This window comes from Cynara cardunculus (genome assembly GCF_001531365.2).
Source record: "Cynara cardunculus var. scolymus isolate 2C chromosome LG 11, CcrdV1, whole genome shotgun sequence".
Classification (NCBI taxonomy): domain Eukaryota; kingdom Viridiplantae; phylum Streptophyta; class Magnoliopsida; order Asterales; family Asteraceae; genus Cynara; species Cynara cardunculus.
In genome coordinates, this window is record NC_037538.1 from 3,406,538 (window position 1) to 3,424,390 (window position 17,853).

The 17,853-nt window shown below is 33.1% G+C and overlaps 2 protein-coding genes across 2 annotated transcripts in view; one reads left to right on the forward strand and one right to left on the reverse strand.

The window, feature by feature from the left end:
• The window catches only part of LOC112522291, a 9,400-nt gene extending 1,929 nt beyond the window's left edge, over window positions 1–7,471 (reverse strand). Inside the window, exons 1-14 of the mRNA XM_025131412.1 lie at window positions 6,639–7,471; window positions 6,450–6,536; window positions 6,152–6,356; window positions 5,932–6,064; window positions 5,119–5,211; window positions 4,903–4,984; window positions 4,707–4,766; window positions 4,580–4,632; window positions 4,132–4,298; window positions 2,921–3,155; window positions 1,066–1,123; window positions 909–965; window positions 491–736; window positions 290–357 (exon numbers count right to left, since the gene is read on the reverse strand). Of these exons, the coding sequence (XP_024987180.1) occupies window positions 290–357; window positions 491–736; window positions 909–965; window positions 1,066–1,123; window positions 2,921–3,155; window positions 4,132–4,298; window positions 4,580–4,632; window positions 4,707–4,766; window positions 4,903–4,984; window positions 5,119–5,211; window positions 5,932–6,064; window positions 6,152–6,356; window positions 6,450–6,536; window positions 6,639–7,244 (2,150 nt within the window). The 5' untranslated portion in view covers window positions 7,245–7,471. The remainder of the gene's footprint in view (window positions 1–289; window positions 358–490; window positions 737–908; window positions 966–1,065; window positions 1,124–2,920; window positions 3,156–4,131; window positions 4,299–4,579; window positions 4,633–4,706; window positions 4,767–4,902; window positions 4,985–5,118; window positions 5,212–5,931; window positions 6,065–6,151; window positions 6,357–6,449; window positions 6,537–6,638) is intronic.
• Window positions 7,472–16,689: 9,218 nt separating this feature from the next.
• On the forward strand, window positions 16,690–17,475 carry LOC112521829 (uncharacterized protein At1g08160). Its single transcript, XM_025130818.1, has one exon. It carries the CDS (start codon window positions 16,699–16,701, stop codon window positions 17,305–17,307), a length of 609 nt encoding a protein of 202 aa, XP_024986586.1. The 5' UTR covers window positions 16,690–16,698; the 3' UTR covers window positions 17,308–17,475.
• Window positions 17,476–17,853: the final 378 nt, after the last annotated feature.

The following is a 17,853-nucleotide window of genomic DNA, read 5'->3' on the forward strand; positions in this document are numbered from 1 at the left end:
GTATGTAGACAGGACTGGAACAGGATTATGGTGAAATAATTGTACAAGGTTTTAGGATTTTAATTTGACATGTGTAGTTTAGTAATCTATCAATCTTGTCTCATCTCCCATATTTTTGTTCCACCAATTTTGGTGCGACAAAAAAATGCATTTCTCTCCCACTAAATCTTTTTTGTGTCCCAGTCTAAATGTCACATTAAACGTGGGACAACAAGCTTTTGTATTGTCGTGTCCTGTCCTCGGTACCAAGCGCACCCTAAAACCACTCAACAACAACGAAATCAATTACCCATAAACCATGTGGGGAATCAGATCAAGACGGCTTGTGGTTGAATCGGCAATTGGATCAAACCGATCCTAAGGTAAATTCATGACAAAAAACATCCAGTTAGTAGACTCGCAGACATACAACATTCAATCAAACTTCAGATCCCAATTGATAATTGTATATGTTATACAAGAAAAAGGAAAACAAGTAACGGTTACTCACATGGAAAATAGCAACAGCCTTAGATAGCAATACTCTTGTTGCATCAGAAGCCATTTTACCACACAAAAGCCTCCATCTAATGTCAAGCTCGGCACTGGGTTCTAATCCTTGTTCTGCCTGCTTCTTCTTTATACCACCCATCATAGTGTCTGGAAGCATTCTCTCTCCACCAGCCACCAGGTTCTCCAAAGATGTATGAATATTATTGCAATCCACACAACAAAACCAATCCCCTTTGGGCAATGCCTGCAACAGATATCATGTCATGACACAAAGCACACCAATAAGTAAACAGAAAAGTTCGAGGTAGTAAAGGTAAAGAATACTAAATACTGATTTTAGATCACAAAAATGTACATATGTAAAGATTGATATGGGAAGTATAAAACATGTATATAACCAAAAACAATTGATGCACCTTAAGGTTGTCCATTTTATGCTCCTTCAAACAGCCAACATGGTACTCTTTCTCGCACTGTAATGAAAACCAAACAATTGTTATAAATCAATCGGCATGCAGAAGCAACATATGACATTTTCACTTATGAATGAACTATTACAAAGTTTAAAAGCACCTGATCGCATATGATGACAGTTCTCGGGCCGAATCCAGACTTGCTAAAATCATGTGCCCTGAGGATGTCAAGAATATATATGAACGGTGAATAAAGGGTACACATTTATTCCTCAGGGATCTAAGTTATCCAAAATGGTGAAGCATCCTACCCTAGAAATGTAAAATAAAATCAATTATAATAATAGAACTGCACAATACAAAAACCATTAAGTAAATTCATAGGTTAACTTTCGGGAGCAAAGCATACCCAAAAAAGAGTTGCAAGTGTTCCCGTGATTCAGGCCAATGATGACGTAACACATCGCATAGAGACGAGTGGTTAAAGTGAAGGGGTGCCACGGGAGTGCTGTTTGATAAGAAAGTCCTACTAAAAACGAAGAGTAATTTCTACAATGTAGTCATCATTCCAACTACATTGTATGGATCTAAGTATTGAAAAAAAGGAAGGCACATCAAAGAAAGTTGGAAGTTGCAGAAATAGGAATGTTGTAAAGGCATGTCGGACAGGATACATGATAACGAACGAGGTCTTCTGGGCAAAGTTGGGAGTTGCACATATCATGGATAAATCGAGAGAAGGAAGAATGTGATGGTTTGGAGACGTTCACAAGCGCCGGATGACAACACCAATGAGCAGAGATAAAATGTGACAATTGAGGGGGTAAGGAAAAGAGACAGGCCAAGGAGTACCTGTAATGAGTAGCTGAATATAGATGTAATAGCCTCACACATCTTCAAGGGCATGACTAGTTCATGGACATGCAGAAGTAGAGTAGCAGACTATACATATAGACTTGTAGATGATATGGACAAGAGAAGGGAGATGTAGAGGTAGAGGAGAAGAGTTAGGGAGCAGACAGACAGGTTACCAAAGTATTATGGTAAATAGAGAAATGTTTAGTACTTTATACTTTTTTTGTGTTTTCTTGCACCTACATGCAATGACTTTTTTCCTTACTATTCACTTTTCTTAGTTCTCTTTTCAGAAACTCCTCACAATTGACCAAATTTGTCTCGAGTCATCCTTCACTTTTCAAACTTTTGACAAACCCTCTATAGCACTCAAGTGCTCCTGCAAATATATTTTAGCAAGCCGGGGGTCTTCATAGAAACAGCCACTCTACTCCTCCTTAGTGTAGAAAAGAAAACTGCATCCATCCCAACCCCCTCCCCCAATACCCTACTTCCAAGTGAAATATGTTGGGCTTATTTTGTCTGGTTTGGTATGGCATCCAAGCAAATATATTTAAGGAGGAACTAGAGAAAGTCCCAGGTTTCCATAGTCTCTTCTCAAATCTCACAGGCCCTCAACTTCTCGCTTCTTAGTCAGTTCCATATTTTCAATGTGTATTAGCTTTCCAGCCTCTACCCCGCCCCACCCAAAAAAAAGAGAAAGGTCCTCGTTGTCCGTGAAAAAGAGATTGTGAAGAGGTGCCAAGTTTCAGACATATGCATATGTATTTCACCAGAAACCAGCTTGGCAATATTTACTAAACTATGCATTGCTTTATACTTAATTTTCTTTGTTTCCAAAACCTTCATCAACATTGTTTGAAACACAGGGATACCATAACATCTTATTCAAACATGAGATAGCATTAATGGAATGCATAAAAGTTAGGCAGCACTAGAAGGCCTTTAGGCATCCGTATCATGAACACATTGTCAAGATATGAAACAGAATAATGGGGTCTCCTGGACAGAGTACACATTGATATATGAGTAAGATTTAACCCCAGTTAACAAGGATGCAAAAAAAGTTGCTCAAACAAGAAAAGAATCCACACATTCATTTGTCAATTGATAATTCATATATAGTTCTGTGCAGGTGAAAGGAAAATACAGATACATACCTGCACAGAACACATGCTGGAGCTCCTTTTTTAGCTGGAACTCCCGACTCTCCCAACTCTGAATTTTCAACAACACGAATGCACCGCTTAGTTATGTCTTCAATGGGATCAATACCTGCAATCCTTCCAGCAGCACGTGCATTTTCGTTTCTTTCTACAAACTTTTCCTTCTGGAACATATTCTGGCAGTATTTGCAATACCATGTACCGTGGGGGACAGGCTCTGAGATGCATTCTGCAGTTTGGCAAACGAATTACGCATATGAGCAACTCAAAAAGTCCTGCATTTTAGCCATTTCCAAACATTGAATTTAAGAAAAAGCATTGCATAAACCAAATTTGCAACAACATAGACCTACCAACAGACGCTGGAAAGTGGTTATTCTAGGAGAATATTAGTACCGAAGGTAAAAGTGAGTGGGTGTTTGGTTAGAGATATTAAGCATTAATTAATGAGATTGAAAATAAAAAACTGTTTGGTTTTATATTACTATAATGTTCCAATTCTCCATAAGCCCAAATTTTCATCCCATGTTAATCGGGGGCGCAGGGGAGTAAAATTCATTCCCTGTCATTTTCATTTTCATTCCCATTTTCTTCCCCTGCCTGAACCAAACAGCCCCTAATGTTAAAAGATAAATTTTAGAAGTAAACTTTTGATATCGTTACATGTATACGATTTGGCTATCACAACCTACAGATGCTAGATTAGAGGCGTGTAGTTTCTTTACCCTGGCTATTATTTCTTGCACTTGCTTCTATTTGTATCTAGCTTTTCAAAATTTATCTTATCTGTCTCTCTTTTAACACTTTTCACAAGCCGGTGTTCTTCACAAAATCAGTCACTCTACTCTTTGGGGAGAGGTCAGGTTTGTGTACATTACACCCCCCATCCAACCCCACCTCGGGATGGAACATACCAGGTTCGTTTGGTAACCTACAGATGCTGAAAAGTACAACAATTTTAAATTGACTTTCCATGTATGCACAAGGTTCAGCCTAAGCTGAAGAATGCCTACTCTTTATTCAAGACAAGAGGACATCAGCATTCAACTCATACAAGCATATATAGATGTTAAAGAAAACATGGTTCAAGCTAGAATCCACAATTGCCAACTTAGACAAAATGTAGGAAACACAAGGCAGACATCACTTGAAGACAGCGATTCAAGAAAAAACCAAAAAATAAAGCAAAGTCAAGAAAATCTCACCAGGGTGAAAAGCTCTTGGGCAATTATCACAACACAAAAGTTCCCCCCCATCTGCACAGATGGAGCAGAGATCGTCATTATCATCTGCGCAGAACTTCCGATGTTGTGAGAGTTTTATTGACAGCTCATGGAGAGAGACACCATTGGATGTGTATATGTGTAAATAACTGCCACAAAAAAATTATAGGTTCCAGGATTCACTTAGATGAAGAATAAAAGAACATTGCTGAATCATGAAACTGGTGAACATGGCATCTCATTCCCAAATTCCTGACCATACAGACTCCACAAATATCTTCTCATTTAATCGAGTCATTGGTAAATCAACAATAAAATTATATAGCAGGAACTCTTCAACACGGTGATTGGGTATAAAAGCTAAGATCAATGTAACCATTGAACCAAAAAAAATACACAAATCTCCTGATAAGTTGAAGGGAAAACTCACGGTTTGCGACGTGATGCCCAGCCAGCATGAGCTTCAAATTGTGAAGGACTGACCTGATCAAGAAGCAAACAAACTCAGTATCCAAATCCCCAACCATAAGTTTTCCAAATAAAATTGCACCATGTACCTCACTGTTACAGCAATAGCAGAAGATTCCAGAACCTTTTTTATAACCCTCCAACAGTTTCTGCCGACCGCCGCAAAAATCAATTTATCAAGAAATTTAAAATTATGAACCACAAAAAAGAAAAAAGTGACATTTAGCATGTACACACAGAAAATTGGGACGGAAAAAGAAAGCAAGACCCAATACAAACAACTACCTCCCCGCGAGCAAAATAAGCTAGTGCGGTTCCATCGGCTAGCACATCTTCCTTGAATACCAGCTTGTGCATCCGCAGATCTCTGCATATAACAAATGGTAAAACAACATTATTTTCCAAAAATTTGTAGAAGCTGGTTCAGCAGAACTCAAAATTTCTAGAAACTGAAACACCAACATATCAATCAGATAGAACGCAACACAATAAAGTACTAACTTTCTAGTAAGCCTTCCCTGGCCCTTGCTTCGGCCAGAACTACTAGTGGCTACTCGGGCAGTAGAATTTGGAGCAGATACTGGAGACGCTGACCTGAAAGTATATACATTAATGAAAATTAAGTAAAAACAAGAATCAGAGTATTTGGCTATGTGCTAGACTAGATACAGAGAAGAACAACCAGATACAGTAAATTAAAACCAAAAAATAAAACCATTCACAGAATCATTTCGCAGACTTTACAGAACGATCGATCCTACCAGTATTTGCAAAGTTCACCTAATATCCCAGACTCCCTGAGTTCATATTAGCTTCAGATGTCAAATGAAAAAAAAAAGGATTGTATATATGAGCATGCAAGTTTGTCAACAACATCAATGATAAAATACCAATTTGATGATTGCTTGCAGCTTAGAATAATGTTAGGTTATAGACTTTTTGTCATATTTGATATTTTCTCTTGCTTTTATTCTAAAATGATGCGCATAAAGAGATCGTCCAATTGAAAGAGCTACAGATAACATCAATCAAATGAAGAAGATATGTGCAACATTGTTTTCTTATAATGGCCTATGACTATGCACTCAGAAGGCAAGCAAAAAGGTGGCCAAGCTGAGTATAAATATTTCATAGATTTTCTCAGCACAACTAATGCAGAACAAAAATGATTATTCAGCAAATATTTGTTCTTTAGAGATACATCCTCTGCAAAACACTGAGCTAACAGATTAACTGAAGCAACTAATATTTAAAAAATTGTTCTCGGAGATTGTTACAATTAGTTAACAATTATGCTGTTATAGAAGCAAATACCTGTCACTACTATCATTAGGTCGCACAGGACTAGAATGGGACTGGAGCCGGGGATGAAGCTGAGACTCTTTTATAGCCATGCATGAATCACACAAAAGCATTGTCTTCCCATTGCCTGATTCGGGTATGGACCCTACGAAACATCAAAGATAAGGAGTTATGAGATAATACAATATAACATGCAAGTCCAAAACCATCTAGCAGAACATATATAACTCACCTTTGCAATTCAAACAAAATGTAGGTTTCTCTTCCGATGAACAACCAATTGCTTTTAAAATGGTTTCTTCCATTCCCTCCAACGGAGCAGTTTTACAGGTGTTAAGTACCTCTCTTAGGGTGGCACCATTACCCAAGTAAATGTATTCTGGTGGCCGCTTATTTGCACTTCCAGCATGCAACTCGAACTGATTGGGAGTGACAACCTAAATTTACCAATATTACTAATCAGCAATTCAGCATCCAATAAATCTCTCTGGTTAAAAGTAAGCATATACAACTACAGGTAACAAACTCACTTCCTTTCCACCGCACGTTTCACAGAAACACAAAATTCCAGATCCTCTGATTACCCCTGGAAGACCCTTCTCGGAATTCCCTCTAACCTGATCAACAGTAAACTTGATAAGCCCCAAGGCAACGCCAACAAAAAGGCTAAATTAGAACAGAAGAGCCTTAATTTTCAGTTCGAAAATGTGAATGTATACCTTTGCGCCACGAACATACCTAACAGGTAATCCCTCGAGCAAACCAGTTTCAAGAAGCTCCTTCAACTTGGTTGGAAATCTCTTCAGCACAATTTTTTTTGACATTTTTATTTCCATCTTTTTGTCATTTTTACCATTGGATGGAGTGACGACAGAGCTGATTACATCCCCATCCTTGTCTGCAATTTTGTCATCCTGGTTGTCATTTAACTTCGCCGGCTTCAAATCAGAAGTAATCTGCGTAGACTTTACTGGGGCATCCATTGGCTCTGATTTTACTTCGCTCATTGGTTCAATAACCGCTCGACCGGGGTCGACAACATCGCTTTTGGATTCTTCCTCGTCTGTATTCGAAATTGATTCTGCCAATACTTTTTCTGAACAAACATCGAGTTTTTCCTCTGTTTCTTTACCTAGATCGGCAGTTTTTGATTTCTTATGGATAGGTGAAGGCTCCGGTAACATCTGGGCCCTCCTGGCTCGCGTCCGACCGCAGAATCCATAATTTTCCGATTGGGATTTCATGGCGAATACAAATTCGCGTTTCAAACCAGGACGAATCGAAGATAACACCACGTATTCTTCACCGTCTGTTCCGTTTGCCATTGTAACTGACAATAATTACACAATTTTTAAGAATAGAAATAGCAAATCTTTCGGAGAGATTTGTTTTACAGCTGTATTCACAGCGTAAACCCTAGAATTGTCGATTAAAGGCTAGAAACACCGATTTCTTGGGAAGAATCGAAGAACACGAAATCCTATTTTTGGTATTTGAGATTTTAGATTTTGATTCCGATTTTTAATTTTGAAAGGGTTTCTGGGTAGATAGAAAGGGGATTGAGGCGAGCAGGAAGGGGAGATAGATGGTTGCATGCTTCATACGCCCCATGGGTTGGAACTTTGAAGTAAGAAACCCCACCAGAAACTTCTTCCAATGACGATATTACCCCTTTTTTTCTTTTTCAGTCCTCCCAAATTTGGTTTTTTTTCATTCCGGCCCCTCAGTTTCATTTTAAGCCGAGTTCAGTCCCTCTCTGTTTTTTGCTTTTGAAATGAACCAAAAGGTTATATCCATATGTTGACCATTTCATGGTTCGTTTGTAGATGTCATTTTATTAATTCATCCAACAAATAATTAAAAACATAAAATTTAAACTCGTTACATATTTATTATTAGCTATCAACTTACAGAATCTAACGAAATTTAGTATTCAATCTCAACGTTTAGTCTATACTTTTAAACTATTTAGTAATCTTCATCTATTACAGTATTTGTCCTTGATGTATGCAAGATCGAACGTTTTGGTCCCTTCTAGTAGTTGTCGTTATCTTTTTCTGCTAGAGTCAATTAAATGAGGGATATTATGGTCATTTTACTCGTTCCCACATTTTTATATTTAAAAAGTGTATCCATGTAATATGTAAGAGAGTTGGGTTTCCATGAACAACTGTCGTTTTTTTCATGAATAATGTGAAACTATAACTTCCACATAATGTATATGCCTATATTGTATGCAAGCGAGTTAAGGTGGTATTCACATAAACTGGTCAAGATATGCATTAAGATCCTGTAACATTTACCACTTCATACTAAAATATTTTCTCATATGGTCTTAATTCTTACATAATATATATAGATGGTTTACTTTACAACCTATTACATTTGTACAACCAATGCAACTTCATCTTAACCATGAGTTAGTTCATATATGTTTAGCATTTAATGGTGCATAATATAGTATGAACCACAAGAAAACCTTAAACACGGTGGTGGTTACTTTGATTGTCCATAGGGACAACCTGAGCTATGTAAATATATTCATAAGAGAGATTACGAACTACGTGGACAATCTTATAGATGGTGGTGGTGAGTTTGATTATCCACAAGGACAATCTCACCCAAATGAACTTCATATGCAGAGCAAACATTTCCGCCTATCTACTCGTGTGATAGTTTTTTTGCTTTTTAGAAGTTTGTTCTCGTGTATGTGAACAACCACCCTCTAAGAACGGTGGTTGCAGTTATTGAGAGAGGGAGGTTGCAGGTGGTCGATTGAGGTGGGGTAACAACGAGGAGGAAGAAAGGGCAGGGAGAAAAAGACACATATGCATATAGGGTTGGGTTCAGGAGAAAACTCAACATAAATGAAAAACTACTAAAAAAATGGATGAAAAAATATATCAACATAGATGTCAAATTAACAAGAAAATAATGATCGATTTTTTGTGTGATTTATTTCGCTTGAATTTTGTTTATTTTTCATTTTATTTATTTTTCTGTTTATTTTGGATTTGTAACAAATAAATATTAATAACGCATTTCATAACAAATGAACAGTTCATAGACCAAATCTAAAATTACTCTTAGAATAAGCATCTCCAATGCAAATACAATCATAAGAATGGGACATTTTTGTCCTCGAGGATAGTCATATTGTTGTGGAAAAATACAGTGTGGCGCACGGGCACTTTAGTCTTTACATCATTATCGAATACGTGGCTTTTACTTCATTATTTTATATGTTTTCTCCCTTTATTTACTCTAGTTTCCATGAAAATGTTCGAGAGACCCGGACGGAGTGTTTCGCGCCTCAATGCAAATGCGCTGTCACCTCCACCAACTAGTCGCCACGTGGCATGACAAGTGCAACTTGGGTGTCACACTGACCAATAGCAGGATACCTTTTTCTTTCAAAGCATATCTGATGAAACTTCGTGAGAACCTCTTTTGTATTTTATTTTTTAAAATTTGAGGTTATTTGAAAATTTCTGAATGGTTTGGTGAAAAATGATTAAGTGATTGAATGATTAAAAGGTTCTCATGATATAATACAAAATGAAATATAATGTTTGATAATTGTTTACAATGAAATTAGGAATGGTTAAGGGAGACTTATGATACAAAATCATTAAGAGGGTTTAGAACCATTAAAAGACAGATTTTTCTTGCCGAACAAAATTAACCTTTTAACGATTCAGATGTTACATCTTAATGAAACTATTAAGAGGTTACAAACAACCCCTAAAAACTCTTTTTAGTTTTTATAAGAACCTCTGAGTCACATTGATTCCTTTAACATCAGTAGTTAGGGTCGGGTTCATGTGAGACCAAGAGTTTTTTCGTGAAACCCGTAAGATCAATTTATGTTCATTGATCAACTTTATAAGCTAATGATCTGGTATAAAGTTGCACGGTGGATTTTTGTGATAATTGAAAAGTCTCGTAGCAATTTTGTTATTATGAATGTTCAAATTGTATATATATAATCCAAATGGTTGAGAATTAATCTTACGGGTCTCACGAAAAACCATTGGTCTCACATGATCCAAAATCTCAATAGTTATTGTATTAATATATATTAATAATTATAAAGTTACGAAAAAAAAATAAGAAACATCTCAGACTCGGTCTCACAAACTTTATACTAAGAACCAAGATTCTTGTTCAAGCATCTAGAAGACATAAGGTTCTTATAGTAACCTCTTCACGATGGTAGTTCTTACAAACCACTTCACTTTTTGCTAATAAAAACCTATATCGAATATGCTATTGTTTTAATTTAATGGTTGTTTACCCGATCAATATAAGAGTTCACATTATTATTTATATTATCAAGTTATATTCCAGTTCATCAAGAAAACACTGTATGCAACATGTTATCCAGTAATAATTAATAGGTTAAGATTTGTCACCATCGCGTACCGGGTAAAATTCTTGATACTTGTCATCGCTCTTTTCAAATAAGATTTTTTATCCTTGTCATATTTATCTATTAAGATACATGATACATACAGGATAATCGTTTAATAAACGACTCATAAGCTGAAACACAAAATATATATTCACTGCCATTAAAATAATTATTTTACATTTAAATTATTATCCGGATAAAATCATAAATTTATTGTGTATTATTTATAACATGAAGCTAATAAATATAATATCACAGTGAAATTTATCCCAAACGGTTTTCAAAGCTCGATGAATTGCGCATTAAAACAATAAACACACAGTCAATAACTCAATATCACTGCCGACGGATTTGCAGCATCAATATCATTAAGCATACAATTGCCTTTACTTAATTAAAAAAAATGTAATAGTTACACATATTTAAAACCATGTGCAATTTTCATCGTGGGCATCTATTTTGAAACTAAGTATTTATTTGATATTAAATATGCGCCAGTCACTGTCTGTACAACTATTAAAACATGGCAACCCATTTTGTCAACTTTTTGTTGTTACCCCATAATATCCTTTCAAACTTAATTGAATTCATTTCGGCATGCAATCATGTATAAACTTTATTGTCATCAAACTTTGTTGGCAGTTCTTGCATGGTAGTTCATAGCCAATCGAACTGACCCAACCAACATCCAATTAACCACTCGATTACCATCCAATTATCCATCAAACCATCATCCATTTAGTTTGTTTGCAAGCTGCTTAAATCAAAATATGTATTGTGTTGGGTTTTTTTTTTATATTTTTTATCATCGTTTGTGTTGGTTTTAATACGTACTAAAAGTGATCAGTCAGTGTGTTTCATTGTTGAAAAATTGTATTTAATTAACATATTGGATGGATCTGATCCAATATGATCATCCATTTAATGTCGGATGGAATCGAATGGATCCAATTATCCATTGAATTGGATTGGATTAGTTGTTTAATGTTAATTGAGTTGTATCCGTTGACAAATTCAACATCCAATGGATGATTTGATCGGTTTGGTTCCCCTCACATCTAATGAATGTCAACTGATTAACATACCTATTAGGTGAAAATGAAACACAAAGGGGGGTATAAGTAAACTTTGTGTAAAATTAAGGGTTTAAGTGTAAAATAATTTTCAATGACGTAACAATTAAAAAAAAAAACTTTGAATGCTCCAACTATTTTGGTGGTGGCGGGAAAGTTTGCTCAAATGACACGTGAAATTACGAGGTTATTATATTTTGTTCCAAATTCGAATAGAAAAGAAAGAAGATTCTTTCGTTTTAAAAATATGTTATTTGAATATCTTTACTATATTATAAAACATATGATAAAAACTCTTAAAAATCATTTTTATGCATGAAGTATCGTATATTGATGTATATTATTTAAAATTCAAAATTACAAGTAAATTATGCATAATTACAACTTATTAAAACTCGATGTTTGAATTTGTGTAACTAACTGCAGATAAACATATCAAATAAAGGATAAACATCTCATTTTAAAATAAAAAAAATATAAATATAATTAGGATAATAATCGAGTTCTAACAAAATAAATAATTATTATATTTATAAGAAAATTATATTATTAAACCAAATATAAATTACTTCGTTATTGACCTTAAATTAAATTATAAAAAAAAAATTGAATTAAAAATTACACAAAAAATAAGGAATTTTAAATAGTTAATTTGATACTAATATCAATATATTTTTGTCAAATTTTTATGATATTTTCAAATTTATATTTTATTAAGAAATAAAAGCATGATCACTTTTTCAAAATCACATAAGACCATATTATAACATCGACTGGGATAAAAAATAAAATAGAATATTAAAAAATCAAGATGAATCTCGCTACATTGTACGAGTACCCTTCTAGTATTTTTTAATGATTCCCTCGTTGTCAGTTAAGTAATTATTTGTTTACCTTTAAATAGTTATACAATCTCTAAATCAAGGACGGATCCAGAAAATTTTATTACTGGGAGCAAACTTAGGGAGTTGGGGGTGTCAATTTTTTTTTTTTGAAAATGAATAACTCATCCGAACCAAGACGATTTTGGGTTATTCGGTTATCAGCTTAAATTGTTCAGTTTAATCAAATAAATATAACTTTTTTCCGTTTTTTGATTAATTTTTATTATTTCGGATAAACAGAGACATTGTACATATATTTTTTATTTATGTTCAACTTAAAACAGATAAATATAGTACACATTAATAGTCAATAGCAAAAAATTAGAATTAATTAGAAGAAATTTGAGAGCAAAAGACCAATATGCTAGAAATAAACGATAAACTAGTAGTAAACTCTATGTCAAAATAACAAACTCAAATTAAAGAACAAACTCAAGAACCTTAAATCAAATATCAAGAAATATAAATTTAATAATCAACAAATAACAATAATTATAAATATATAAAAAATAAAATGCAAAAAGAAAGTTGCAAAAAAAAATAAAAAAATAGTGATGGATCAAATTATTAGAATTATAGCAAATAAAACAAGACAAATAAAATGACTTTCAATGAGTTAAGACTTATAAATATGGACATTAGAGTTTAATTAATTCTTAAACTGTAATTCTCTAAAATGAAATAAAATGGAAGTTGTAAATGAAATGGTAGGAATTAGATTTGGGATTTTGTCTTTTAATTGTTGGTGGCCTATTTGTAATTTTAGGTTAAAAATATATTTAAAGCTACAAGTGATGCTCTTTCTTGTGGGTTTCTAGGTGATTTGTTGAGGGCCTATGCCCCCCTATGGCTATTAGCCATGTATCCGTTACTGTTCTGAATTATTAATAGGTGAATCTTGTTTGGAAAAAGAAAAATTTGTTTCTTAATAGTTCTAAAACCTTCTGCATGATTTTGTATCTTGAGCCTCCTTTAACGATTTAACGCTCTAATTTCGTTGTAAATCATTATCAAACATTTATATTTAATTTTGCACTATATCATAAGAGTCTGTTAATCATTCTAACCACTTAATCATTGTACACCAAACTATTCAATCTATGTCAAACAGTCCCTATGTGAGAATCATCGAGGAGTTGTCTAGCTTTTAAATTTAAGAAGATTAATTGAGATGCGTATAAATTAGTTTTAAAATCTACTGTTATTAAATATATATATATATATATATATATTTGTTGCATATGTGATGTTGTATTTTATTTTTCATTTTTAAATTTGCTAAAACTGTTTGCAATAAATACCAAGGGGGTGTTTAGTAAATGTTTACTGAGAAGAGTTTATGCTCTCACTTATTTTATCGAATAACATTCTCGGCTATCAAGATTGATTGTTAGTAAACGTCTTTTAAACGTTAAATGCTAATCAGGTAAGATTTTTTTTTTTTCTCATTTACCAGATAAAATTGTCATTTCTTACTATGCCTTTAATAGAATAAGATTTTTGGTATTTATCAGACCCGCTAAGTAAAATAATGACATATAAAAAAGAAGTTTAAGGACATGTTTTTTCTCCATTTTACCTTTTAATGACCACTTATCACTTGTTCAGTTAGATGTTTTTAAATCTAGACTGTTTTTTCCTTCCAAACCCTCTAATCTATTGAAACAATCCGAAAAAGTGGTAACCTAACCCCTCAATATCTCTTATTCGCTTATACGCCCGCCTCCATTTCTCTCAAACCAATCGATCTCGACCAAAATCGAGATCAAGCCAGTTGATCTCCCATCCATTTTTTGTTTTGATTTCGTCAATATCCCCTCTAGTTTCGGTGTTGATTTTGTCCATACGGTTCGACCCTGCGATGCTATCTTTATTATACATGAATTGATTTTTTTAATTCAACTATATAACATATTGAGGAACAAAATAGACAATTATACATATTCAAACGTTTGTCAGTTTACACAAACAAATAGTTTTATTGATTCAGACTTCAATATTCAAATCTCAGCAGCTCTTAAAAACAAACGCCACTTAAAAATATATAATCTCTTATTATTATAACTCAATCAAAAGTAGCATTTCTAATAAAACGTCAGAATTATCTTATACTATAAATATGTCGACAACAAGCAATAAAAAAACATATAACTACGAAAATACTATGCATATATTATTATAATTTTAAAACAATTTTTTATTTTTACTTGTCCAATAAAAATGTCTGATTAAAACATATAATTTACTTGAATTATAATGATACAACTGAAAAAGTATACTATTTTTCCTACAGAACAATATTTAAATCTACATTATTTCTTTCTATGGAAATTTGTTTGTATTCTTAATTTTTTTATCAAAGATATTCGAGATATTTAATAAAAAGTGATTTTATTTACAAACCCAACCATTAGTACAAACCGTTATCAACCAACTAAATGAGATATTTACGTAAATGATAAACGTTTATTTACTATAATATGGAAATTTATGAAAAATTATCAGAGTTCATGATCAATGATTTATATTAGAAGACCATCAAGATATTCACTGAATCAAATATTAATTATACTAAAGAAACGTTTGACTAATTTATATAATATATACTATATTATAAAACATTTGACAAAAAACTCTTAAAAACCATTTTTATACATGAAATACTGTTTATTGATGCATATTACTTAAAATTTAATATTACAAGTAAATTATGCGTAAGTACAACTTATTGAAGCTTCATGTATGAATTCATGTAACTAACTACATATAAACATTTCATTTTAAATATAAAAAATCTAAAATATAATTAAGATAATTATTGAGTTCTAACAAAATATTTGATTATTATCTTTATAAAAAATATATTATTAAACCAAAAATAAAAAAATTATTAAAGAAATATAAAAAAAAAACTTTAAATAGTTACTTTGGTACTAATATCAATATGTTTTTTTTTTCATTTTTATGATATATCTTCATATTTATATTTTCTTCAAAAATAATTTATCGTTATTCTCAAAACCACATAAAACTGTATCATAACATCGACTAAGAGCAAAAAATAAAACATTAAAATCAAGATCTATTTCGTTGAATTGTGCGAGTATCATTGTAGTTTATATTAATAGCTGCGTTTGAAAATGAAACCATCTCTATTCAATAAATACTAGTTTTAACAAACTATTGGGCCAACTGCCACTTGGACTCATATTTACATGGGCCTTTAATAGAAGCCCAAAGCCAGCTTAGAGACATTTTTTGGGCTTAAGCCTTAGACCAACACCAACCACATGAAAACCAGGAATTAATTAATTAATTAATTGATTTATTAACAATCACTAAAAAAACATTTTCACTTTATATTTTGACACCCAGTTGATTACCGGCAATCCCAACAGGTCTCATACGAAATTCATCTCAAAAGACACCAATGTGAGGTGGCACTTTTTGCCTTACTCAGTGGTTGAGGCTAGTGGGAGACCTGATATCGAACCTATTTCTTGTCTTGTATTTGAACAAAATCTCCACTGATTTATCAAATGAGCTACATGTCAGTAATCAACAGCTAAAATTTAAAAACCTGTTACATTTAAAAAAAAATAATAATAAAGAAATTCAAATTTTGAAGGCTTTTTTTGGAAACCTTGAAGATGAAGAAAGGATCCACAAAAGATGCAATCTCCAAACATCAATAAAAGGATCACTTGATTATTCCTCCTCCTTCCTCCATCTTCAAGTTAAGCATCATTTGTAGCATTTCTTTTTCCATCTCCTTTTCTTAATTCATCAATCACTCCCCTCAAAGTCTATACTGTATTATAAAACATTTGACAAAAAACTCTTAAAAACATGACAAGACCCAATAATCTTACATGGTAAGAGCGATGGTAATAATAGAGAGTCTAACCTGGTAAGTGAGGCTGACGACTCTTACCTGTGTAAGCGCTTACCAGATATATTATTGCATATGATATCATTTTGATATACTGCAATCTTACCCATAAAATAAATTATAGTGTTGACTCCTAAAGATTAATACTTATCGGGTAAACATTCAGCCCCTAACATTCAATCATAAAATAGAATTCAGATATATTTTAAATATTTTTTTAATTAAGAAATGTTAAAAATTTTATTATCTTTGAATTTACAAAGTACAGAGAAAAATACATTTCAATATTGATATTAGTCACGGTTTTACGTTAGAAAAATGAACAAACTGTCGATTAAAAACCAAACAAATGGTCTTAAAAATAATAATTTAACAAATAAAAAAAGGGGAATTATTAGAAAGAAAAAAGGGAATACTTGGTTACAAGACATTCCCTTGGACACACATATTCCCATCTTTTTTCATACTATATAACCCCTAAATCATCTACCACAAGTTATCAGATTCATAGAAGAAATGGCTAATGCTAAACCCTTGACCCAGAACCAGCCTGCACCGTCACGCTTCAATTTAGTGAGACTCATCGCCATAGTCTTGCTCACACTCATAGTGCTCGTGGGTCTAACCATTCTAATCATCTGGCTAACCATCAAGCCAAAGAAGCTAGTCTACTCCATCGATGATGCCGCTGTCCACAACTACGTTTTATCCAATAGCAACCACTTAAATGCAACCTATTACTTTATCCTCCGAGCATACAACCCTAACAAGAAAGTCTCTATTTACTACGACAAAGTTGATGTTGTTGTCTTGTATGACGATGAAACTCTCAGCACGGGGACTATTGATCCGTTCTATCAGCCCAAAAGGAATGCGACTAGTTTCAAGTTGAATCTTTCGTCACGTGATGTGTCGTTGCCACAACAAATTGCACGAGACATGAAGGTCGAGAGATCATCAGGTCAGATCGAAATGACTGTGAAACTGAAGGCGAGAATAAGATTCAAGGTCGGAGTGTGGAAATCAAGACACTATGGCATGAGAGTAACATGTGCACCTATTATGGTTCATTATTCTTATTCTTCCAAGGGATTTCAAAAGATTTCGTGTGATGTTGATATTTAATTTCGGGGTTAATTTGTTATTTTCTTGAACATGAGGGTTTGTTTTATAACTTTTTTGTTGTTGTTGTCTTTCTATCTTTTCCCCTTTTATTTATGTGGATTTGATTGAATTTCAAGTATTATAATTTGTATGTGTGATTTATTTAATTGAAAATATCAATCGTTACCTTTTTCTATGTTCTTAAGATACTTTTCATTTATAAAAAAAAAATATTTTATTTATATGTATTTTAAATAAGGGTAAATTGCATGAAAAAGTAACGTATTTTAACTTGATTCATATTTTGGGTAACGTACTTTCAAAACTTCCATTTTGGTACCTAAGATGTAAAGTTTTAAACATTTAAGTACCCGGGTAACTGGTTGAAGTATTAACCGGTTATCATACTGAATTACTGATGTGGCGAGTGATGTGGTATCCAACTCGGTATTATTTGTTGACCTAGTCAGTGACATGTATTTTTTTAATCTAAATTTTTTTTAGTCTAAAATTAGTCTTCATTGGGTTACCCGGATACTTAAATGTTTAAAACTTTATATCTTAGGT